We start from the raw sequence: 10746 nt of genomic DNA, 5'->3' as shown, positions 1-10746 counted from the left end.
TAACATTTTGGGAGGTTGATGTGGAAGGACTGCTTGAGGTCAGGGGTTTGAGGCCAGCCTGAGCAATTTAGTAAGACCTCCATCTCCAAAAAAAAAAAGTATAAAAATAAAAAATAAATTACCCAGTCTGTGACTAAGACAATACCTGACCTATACCACCACTCCATCCTCATCTGCTGCATTCCTCCTGTTCCCACCAACTCTGATCTTCCTGGACACCGGGCTTCCTTCAGGTCCTAGCAAGTATCATGCTTCCGGCAGTCAAACGGTTTGCAGACACTGACCCTTCTGCATGGAATGTTCTCCCACCCATGGTTACCTAATTAATTCCTGCTCATCCTTTAGAGCTCAGCTCAGTGACCATTTCTTCAGGGATGCCTTCCTCAGATTCCCTGAGCAGGGCAATATTCTTACCACAGACACTCATCCTACTTATATTTACAACACTTACCACAGTTGCAAGTTTACATGTAACTTTATATAGCATTATAAATACTACATATGCTTTATATGTGACTTTTATTTGCAGAATTTATCATACTTGCAAGTTTACATTTATTTGTGTAATTATTTGATTAATATCTCTCTCTTCTATTAGGGTGTTATTTTCATGAGGACAAGAACAAAAAAATCTTTTGTTTTTTAATCAATACATAGTAGATACTTGGCATATAATAGATGCCTAAAAGTATCTACTGACTGACTGAAAAATGAGCAAATGCAATGGGAAGAGGAAAGAACAATCTTGAGAAACCCGGCTTAAGTAGGTTTTTAAATTTTTTTTACCAGAAATCAACACGGGGAAATAAAGTTTTCTTTTAAATGCTACCATCTACTTCAAGTAGGTAAACAAAAAAGTTCTCATGCTTATAAATGAAACATAATAGCCATAGCATTTTTGATCAAACTCACATTGAAAAGGTATTATTTATAATGTTCTTGAATTATATCTATTTACCCACACCAATTCCAGGAATCTTTATTTCTTTTGTTCAGAGTACATAAAATTTATACTGTTGGTATCTTCAGTGCTCTTAGGATACTACAAGTGTGCGCAGAATCAATAAACCAAAAAAACTAATGTTTTTACTTTGCTAGAAAAATTAACATTTTTTCTTGTTAATAAAAGTCCAACATGATAGAAAAAAATCTTAAGCTTTTCTTGTCAGATAACTTAATTAACATCTCCACTCTCTCTTCTCGATCTTTCCATTACTGTAAACTCTACTAGTTCTAGCCAGTTTGATTTAACAAATACATAAACTTATTATATTCAAGAAACTATATAGATGCTATGGTACATAAAAGGATGAATAAGACAGAGTCCTGATCCTTACCATTTGGTAACACTAATCCCCAAATATAAACTTGATTTTATTAGAAAAATTTGTTTCTGAATTGGTTAAAGCTCAGAATGCATTTTCCCCAGAGGAGTGAAGTCCCTCATGTTGACTAGATAATTTAACACTACTTGGAAAAGTCTCAGATTATATACTTTATTTTTTAAACAACACATCCTTTAATACTCCACAGGCTTTATCATCCATTAACAATCTTACTTCCTCTGTTTTATAATTAACTCTAAGATCAAGCGGGTTAAAGCTATTCACTATATAAAATGATTTTTCAACAGTATTGTGCATACTTTCCTTATACAAGAAGTTATGAGGTTGATTAAGGCTGTGGGCAGATTTCTTGGTGGTACTTTTAGCCAGTGACTTTTCTGTGAATTTCACTGTCTCTCCACTGCAGTGGATTACAGGTGGGTTTCTAAGAGGTTGCATAACACATTTATTAGCAGGTTGGACTTTATTTGTAGAAATACTAGTTTCCATTGGATTTTCTTCCTTAAATAAATCTTGCTTTATATTGATGTCTTCTGCATAATTAGACACACGGTTTTGCAATTCTGGCTTCTCTGTTATTTCATCATTAAACGCTTCTATCCAGTGAAATTTGCAAATGGGTTCAAATTGTCTCAAAGAGGAAAAGTTGGTGCTATCAACTGACTGAAATAGTGCATTCTGTGAGTAATTTCCAATGTTGTTATCTGATTAGAAACAGAAGGAAATAAAAATGAGTTGATCATAAACTTATATGATAACAATAATATGTATATAAATTTAGGTAGCCATTTAAGACATATATTATTTCAACCTTATTTGTTGTGTGGATTTTAGCATGGCTCTGTGTTAGCAGAAACAAAACAAAACTTTTTACATGGGGGAAGATGTCACCAAATGACTGCAACAAAAAAAATTGTTATATATCATTTTGGTCAAATACCATTTCAGTTCCAAGATTTACTTTTTTTTTTTTTGAGTTGGAGTCTCACTCTGTCGCCCAGACTGGACTGCAGTGGCTGCTCCCGGCCACCGCAGCCTCGACCTGCTGGGCTCCGGCGATCCTTCCGCCTCAGCCTTCCAAGTAGCCGGAATTACAGGTGCGCGCTACCACACCCAGCTAATTTTTTGATTTATTGTAGAGATGAGGTCTCGCTGCCCAGGCGGGTTTCGAACCCGTGGGCTCAGGCAATCCACTCACCTCAGCCTCCCAAAGGCGCGAGATTACAGGCTGAGCCACCGAGCCCAACTCCAAGATTTACTTTTAAAATGTTTTAAATTATAAAGTGTTTCACAAGGATACAGAAGCACCAAGCATAGCGTAATAGCAAACACATGTACACTTGTTTAATCTCACAACCACGAGGTCAGTACTGTTATTATCCCTATTTTACAGATAAAGAAACTGAGACATAAGAGATGTAAAGTCACTTGCCTAAGATCACAGAATTGCTAAGCAGTTTCTAAAATGCTACTTCTCAATTCTACATTATATTGCTTTTCACTATGACAAATTATGCAGCATTCAGGTTTTTAAAAATCAGAAGTAAATAAAATCAAATGAAAATAAAATGTTACAAAGTCAATTAATGACCTCTCCCTTCTAACTTTCCTCCTTCCTTCCTCCTTAGAGATAACCCCTGTACAAAAGACTACATTCGTTCTTTCATCCATATTTTTCTAGCTTTTACCACTCATTTATGTATCCTGAGTAATCAAGTTCTTAAATAACCAGGTTCCCAGACTTCCTCATTGTATGACACCTTTAATGTCTCAGTAATTTTTTCATAGCACTTCTAGACCAAAATAAATAGCTAACAGTTGTGTTTAGTAAGCAGTTAAGCTCAAACAAGTTATATTTGTCCTTTTCTTTTTTTTTTTTGAGTCGGAGTCTCACTCTGTTGCCCAGGCTGGAGTGCAGTGGCATGATTACGGCTACCACAACATCAATCTGCTGAGGTCAAGTGATTCTTCCACTTTAGCATTCCAAGTAGCTGGGATTACAGGCACCCCATCCATTTATTTATTTGTTTGTTTATTTATTTATTTAATTTGTTGTAAAGACAAGGTCTTGCCATGTTGCCCCAGCTGGTCTTGAACTTCCTGGGAGGAGGCAAGTCTCTCACCTCAGTCTCCCAAAATAAACTACGCCCAGCCTGTCATAACTTATTAGCTGTTCGAAAATACACACCAACTAAAAGAAAATATAATGTTCTATTTTATTCTTAAACAACTACACTTACTTACTACTTGGATATATATACCCTTAGGCACCATACAGCATCTCAAACCTTGGAATCAGACTGGGCAACACCACCCTCACTTCCTATTCCACACTGACTTTCACATAGGACTTGCTTTTTATCATAGCAACCTCCAAAAATCTTCCTTTGCATATAAGGCATCATAGAAAGGACAGTATTGGTTTATATTGAAATAGTAAACTACCTAGAGCTAATAGTTTTAGGGTCTCATAGATGCCCAGTATCACTGTTTCCCTCAAATTCCAAAATATCCTGCAATACACTAGGCAAAAAATGAATATATAGTAATGTTTTATATGCTTTTGTATTTACATACGTAGCATCACACTATATCCATATAAAAGTCTTTATTTCACTCAGAATGTTGCTTTTGCGACTTAGTCACATAAATACATACAGATCTATTCATTCTACTGAACAATCATACTTTATTCCCTTTTTGCTAGCTATTTAATTTGCTTCTAATCTTATAAACAGCACTGCAGTGAACATCCTAAAACACATCTCCCTGTAAACCACATAAGAATGTTTTCTAGGCTCCAGGTAGACAAAAAGTAAAGTTGCTGGATTATAGAAAATATACACCTTTAACTTTGATATTATAAAACTATCCTCCAAAGAGGTTGTACCAATTTATACTTCTACCAGTAGTCTAAGGATTCCTTTGCTCTATGTCCCTTCAAAACATGTCATACCATTATGTATGAAATGGTATTTATTTACTTATTTTTTATTTTTTTGAGTTGGAGTCTCACTCTGTCGTCCAGGCTGTAGTGCAGTGGCACACTTACACCATTCCAGCATCAACCTGCTGGGTCCAGCAATCCTTCCACCTCAGCCTTCCAAGTAGCTGAAACTACAGGCGTGCACTATCATGCCTGGCTAATTTTTTGATTTACTGTGGAGATGAGGTCTTGCCAAGTTGGCCAGGTTGTTCTCAAACCCGTAGACTCAGGCAATCCTCTCACCTCAGCCTCCCAAAGTGCTTGGGATTACAGGCTTGAGCCACCGCACCTGGCCAGTTTTCTTTATTTTTTTGAGTCAGAGTCTTGTTCTGTCCCCCAGGCTGGGGTGTAGTGGCACAATCATGGCTTTCACAGCCTCAACCTCCTAGGCTCAAGATGATGCTTCTGCCTTAGCTCCCCAGTAGCTGGGACCACAGACGTATACCATCATGCCCAATTAATTTGTTGATTTTTAGAGACAAGGTCTCACTGTGTTGCCTAGGCTGATCTTGGACTCCTAGGCTCAAGCAATCCTCTCACCTCAGCCTCCCAAAGTGCTGGGACTACAAGGCGTGAGCCATTGTGTCTGGTTCTGTTATTTTAATGTACATTCTTTCCTGTATTTAATAGTCTTGCAGGTTTCCTTTTCTGTGATCTGCCTGTTGTATACTGTTGTGTCAGGGGCTGAATTATGTGTCCCCAAAATTCACGTTGAAGTCTAACCCCCAGTACCTTAAAATGTAACTCTATCTGGAGATAAAGCTTTTAAAGAAGTAATTAAATGTTGTTATAAAGGTAGGCCCTAATCCCATATGGTTGGTGTCCTTATAAGATGATAAAGAGGCATCAGGGAGGTCTGCAGAGAAAAGACCACGTGGATACACAGCAAGAAGGTGACTATCTATCTGCAAGCCAAGGAGAGAGGCTTCAGGAGAAAACAACCCTACTGGCACCTTGATCTTGGACTTCTAGCCTCTAGAACTCTAAGAAAATGTATTTCTGTTGTTTAAGCTATCCAGGCTGTGGTGTTTAGTTATCGCAGCCCTAGCAAACTAATATTTTGCCTGTTTTTCTACTGAGCTATATGCCTTTTTCTCATAGACTTAGAATTCTTTATTGTAGATACCAATTCTTTGTCAATTATATATTATATATTTTGCATGTATCTTCTCTCAGTCTGTGATTTTTTTACCTTGTTGATTATACCTTGATCATCTACAAGTTTTTTTATCTTAATATAGTCCAATGTACCAATTATGGTTTGTATTTTTCATGTCTTAAGAAGTCTTTCTCTTTCTTGTCATGAATGCATTTTCTAAAATTTCTTTTAGAAGTTAGAGCTTTACAGTTCACAGGTAGGTCTTCACCCGTGTGGAATTTACTTTTGTATTGGGCGTGAGGTAAGGTTCTAATCATTTCCCACATTTAGAAAGCCAACTGTTCCAGCACAATTGGATTAATTCTTCCACTGGTTTATAATAGTATCTCTCTCTTAGTATCCATATACATAAATGGCTCTATTTTTGGACTCTGTATTCTGTCTATTCCACTGGTTTGTTATCCTTCTGTCTATAACACATTGTTATAATCACTATAACTATAATAAATCTTTTTATGTAACAGGACAAATCTTCACATCTTTTGCAAAATTGTGTTGGGTAGTTTTTAAAAACTTATTTCATTTCTAAATGGAAGGATTAGGATCAACTTTTTATATTGATATTATGTTAATATCTATTTTTTATGTCCTCCAGGAAGGTTTTATAATTTTTTCATAGGAATCTTATACATCTTTTGTTTTATTCTTAGGTACCTTAGTTTATGCTGCTACTGATAAGAGTACGTTTTTAATTACTTTTTTAAATCTGCTGTTGTTAGTACAGTGGAATGCTGTTGGCTTTTTATATTAATCTTATGTCTAGTATTTTTCTAAATTGCCTTATTAATAAGCTCATCTGTAGGTACTTATAAATTTTCTATGTAGAAAATCACATATTTGCAAATAATGACCATTTATTCCTTCTGAATTCTTTACCATTTATTTTTCTTATACCTGCATGTACTGAATTCCTTATTTTCAATAAGGCTTGCCAAATCTTTCAATTTTAGTATTACTTACAAGTATTAAAATAAAGACATTTCTATACAACATTTAGATTTGCTTTAATAAATATGATCGGGCTGGGTGTGGTGGCTCAAGCCTGTAATCCCAGCACTTCGGAAGGCTGAGGCCAGAAGACTGTCTGAGCCCACAGGTTCGAGACCAGCCTGGGCAAAATGGTGAGACTTTGTCTCCACAATAAAAATTTAAAAATTAGCCAGGCGTGGTAGTGCACGCCTATAGTTACAGCTACTTGGAAGGCTGAGGTGGAAGGCGCACTAGAGCACAGCAGGTCGACGCGGGGGTGGCCGTGAGCGTGCCACTGTACTCCAGCCTGGGCAATGGAGTGAGACTCCAACTCAAAATTAAATAAACAAATAAATAAATATATAAATAAGATAAATGTATCTTATTATATGATTAACTCCTAAAATAGCTTTCATCTACCAATGTAGGACTAGAATAAGAGATGTGGAGTTATATCAACACGCATCTTTTAAGATACTTATATAGTTCAAAGTTCTGGAACTTGACTCACAGCTCATTCACTTAAAGCTACATGACTCGGTAAATTACTCTGAGTCTTACTTCCCTTATCTGTAAAACAAATCTTGATTCCGTTTTTTAAAAATCCTTATTTTGGCTGGGCACGTGGCTCACGCCCATAATCCCAGCACTTTAGGAGGCCAAGGTGAGAGGACTGCCTGAGCCCATGGGTTCAAGCCCAGCCTGGGAAACTTGGCAAGATCTCATCTCTACAATAAATCAAAAACTTAGCCAGGCATGGTGGCATGTGCCTGTAGTTCCAGTTACTTGGAAGGCTGAGGCAGAAGGATCACCTGAGCTCAGCAGGTCGAGGCTGCAGTAGCCATGAGTGTGTCACTGTATTCCAACCTGGGCTACAGAGTGAGATTCTGAGTCAATAAATAAATAAATAATAAAAAATTCTTATTTCAATAAGATTGTTTGTAGATTAAATGTAATAATGTATACAAAGTAGCTATTATTACTATTATCCTAAAACAAAAAAAAATCTGTTTAGCATTTTGCCAACAAAGCGATACTTACCATCTAACAAATTGTCTACGGTGCTATAAGCATCTCCAGAAAGTACGGAGTTACACTCATTTTTCATTTTTATACTCTTTATTTCATCCTGTGTTAATAAAAAGGCATTAATATTAATACTTCAAGCAAACTTCCCAAGCTGCTTCTAAAGGTGCACATACATTGTTATGTAATTCTGCTTTTAGAATATTTTGTTGCATAGGCAAAATATGCTTGCTAGTAACTTTCCCCACAGTATATCTGGTTCCCTTTGAGTAAAACTATGCTAATAAAGTCACAATATTAAATGATGAGACAAATAGCTTGCTATTTAAATAGTTTGGTTTTTTGGTAAGTCAAATCATGTGACCATAAACATAGGAATATGTGATGTTATACATATCTTACTGATAATTCTTTGATGTTTATTAAATCTGTTGTAAGCAGCACTAAAGTAGTTGTTATTTAGTCTTTTAACACTGAATATATGTATAATACAGGATTCCAATAATAAGGATTCTACTAAATGGGAATTTATAAAAATTCACATAGGGCTTATTCTCAAAGTTACCTTAATGTTATCTAAGATGAAGGGCTTATTAAGTTAATTAATAATATAAATAAGATAGTAAGGAAAATTTTATTTTATCACTCTTATTTTTTTGAGTCAGAATCTCACTTTGTTGCCCAGGCTGGAGTACAGTTGAGCAATCACAGCTACCGCAGCCTCAACCTGCTGGGCTTAGGCGATCCTTTCGCCTCAGTCTTTCAAAGTAGCTGGAACTACAAGCACACACCACCACGCCCAGCTACTTTTTTAAAAAATTAATTGTAGAAACAAGGCCTCACCATATTGCCCAAGTTGGTCTCAAACTCCTGGGCTCAAGCAATCCTCTTGCCTAAGCCTCCCAAAGTGCTAGGATTACAGGCATGAGTCATCACACTCAGCCTGGGAAAATATTTTAAATGTCTGAGGAAAACATTGGTTTAATCATTAATAGTATATCAAGCATGTGGACCTAAATGATGCTCTAAAAAATTGTTATCTCTTATTAAAGTCAGCTGGCTACAAACCTCTATTCAATAATGCCTTTTTAGCATTGTTCTATGTATTAACTATACTTGAAGTACAATAAAAACTGAGTTATATCTTATTACAATCTGTTGTCAATTTAAAACATCCCTATGAATTTATGAACTAGATTTTTAAAGTATTGAGAATAACATACTTAAAAATATTTCTTTCATATGCATTGATGTTTTATTTTGCACAATCTGCTTGAGACTCTACTACTCATAGAATTTCAGAGATAATTTCTGATTAGTCTTCTCTGATATTGTGGTTTTTAACTAAAATATAACTTTTGGGCCAGGCTTGGTGACTCAGCCTGTAATCCCAGTACTTTGGGAGGCTGAGGTGAGTGGATTGCCTGAGCCTACGGGTTCAAGACATGACATGCCCAGGTCAGTTGGCAAGACCTCGTCTCTACAATAAATCAAAAATCAGCCAGGAGTGGTAGCACACACCTGTAGTTCCAGCTACTTGGAAGGCTGAGGCGGAAGGCTCACTGGAGCCCAGCAGGTGGAGGCTACAGTGGCCGGGAGTGTGCCATTGCACTCCAGTCAGGGCAATAGAGTAAGACTCCAACTCAAAAAATAAAATAAAATAAAATAAAATAAAAATCTTTTGTTCCTTTGGCCTATGAATTTATTATAAAAGAATAAAATATAGCTGGGTATGGTGGCACATGCCTGTAGTCCCAGCTACTTGGAAGGCTGAAGTGGAAGGATTGCTTGAGCCCAGCAGGTCAAGGCTGCAGTGGCCATGAGTGTGCTGCTGCACTCCAGCTTGGACGATAGAGTGAGACTATAACCAAAAAAAAAAAATTTAGTACATAGTATCTTGGACCCTAATTAACACTGTAATAGCATGACCCATTTTATTTTTTCAAAATGAAAAGATTTTTATAATTATAAAAAAGAATCCTGAACATTGTTTAAAAAGAGAGAAGCAAAATAGAAAACACTCAAAATCTCACTATCCAGTAAAATCCAATGTGAACATTTTCTACGCCAACAAATTTCTATTATCATATTTAAGGTTTACATACACAGTATATCTGTACAATAACTTAATTAGTCCCATACTAGTGAAAATTTAGGTAGTTTCCAATGTTTAGTTATTATGGACAATTCTACAGATATCTCATTTGAATACTTCCTAGAGACAGAATTTTAAAATGCAGTTTAACTCTTGACTTCCTATCACTAAACAATCCTTTAGAAAGGCTTTGCTAATTTATAGGCAGAACCACATGAAATTGTCAATATTTGTCAATTTCATATGGCACAACTTAATACATTCCCATTATTTCTCTGTACTCCTTCTAGTAACAAACATTTAGAATAACATTCGTAAAGACTGTAATTTTAGTCTTTTCTTTTGTAAGAAAGGGCACTAGGAATTTTAATGACGATAAGATGGGAGTCACTCACATGCAGGGTGCTGTCAGTCATGAATGACAAGCGAAATATGTGCACACTAACATAGTGGAAGATGCACTGGACCAATGGTCAGACCCCTGGGCTCTTGTCTTGCCTCTGTGATTTGTTGTGGCCGTGTCCCCTGGCTGCACTCTTGGGATTTCGCAGGGAGGCTAGAAACAATCGGTTTTAAACACACTGTCTGTAAAATTGTACCTTTCTTTGCACATGAATGGACCTGAGAAAAACAGACTCTTTATTCTCCTCCTTTATATTTCCACTAGAGATTCTTTTATTGTTCCTTATATTTTTTAGGAAATTTTCATATGGAAGACAACATGAGTGTGGAATACATCTGAACCTTCCAGAACTTATAAGCAAAGCACACCTGAGGCAAGTCAGAAGTGGTACTGTTGGTTTCCATACAGATGGGAGAACCTGAGTGTGTTAAGCCTTGAGGAAGACTGCTGACATTCATGGCATCTGATTCTGACATGCTTTTTAATTTTTCACAAGAAGTATCCACTTCAAAATGTACAGCATCTGAAAGTGATGACCAGGATTTTTTATAGTCCTTGTTCGTAACTGTTGAATAATGGAAAGCCTCTTTAAAAACATACTTATAATGTTATCTATTAGTATATGCAAACTTATAGTATATGCATACTTATTATGTCAGTCTATTAGTATATGCAAATAAAAAGGGTTTTTTCCTTCATCCCTCTTCCCATTAAGAAAACAGCAAAGTGAACTGCTGTAAATTTTTAAATGTCATTTGTCAA

The 10746-nt window shown here is 36.2% G+C and overlaps 1 protein-coding gene across 1 annotated transcript in view; it reads right to left on the bottom strand.

Annotated features, from left to right (window-relative positions):
• The window catches only part of CAGE1 (cancer antigen 1), a 39392-nt gene extending 28932 nt beyond the window's left edge, over positions 1-10460 (bottom strand). Inside the window, exons 1-3 of the mRNA XM_021710591.1 lie at positions 10353-10460; positions 7502-7589; positions 1632-2050 (exon numbers count right to left, since the gene is read on the bottom strand). Of these exons, the coding sequence (XP_021566266.1) occupies positions 1632-2050; positions 7502-7589; positions 10353-10460 (615 nt within the window). The remainder of the gene's footprint in view (positions 1-1631; positions 2051-7501; positions 7590-10352) is intronic.
• Positions 10461-10746: the final 286 nt, after the last annotated feature.

This window comes from Carlito syrichta, unplaced genomic scaffold, assembly GCF_000164805.1.
Source record: "Carlito syrichta isolate Samal-C Ts95f unplaced genomic scaffold, Tarsius_syrichta-2.0.1 Scaffold290461, whole genome shotgun sequence".
Classification (NCBI taxonomy): domain Eukaryota; kingdom Metazoa; phylum Chordata; class Mammalia; order Primates; family Tarsiidae; genus Carlito; species Carlito syrichta.
Note: the sequence above shows the minus strand (reverse complement) of the source record. Positions and strands in the feature narration are given on the sequence as shown.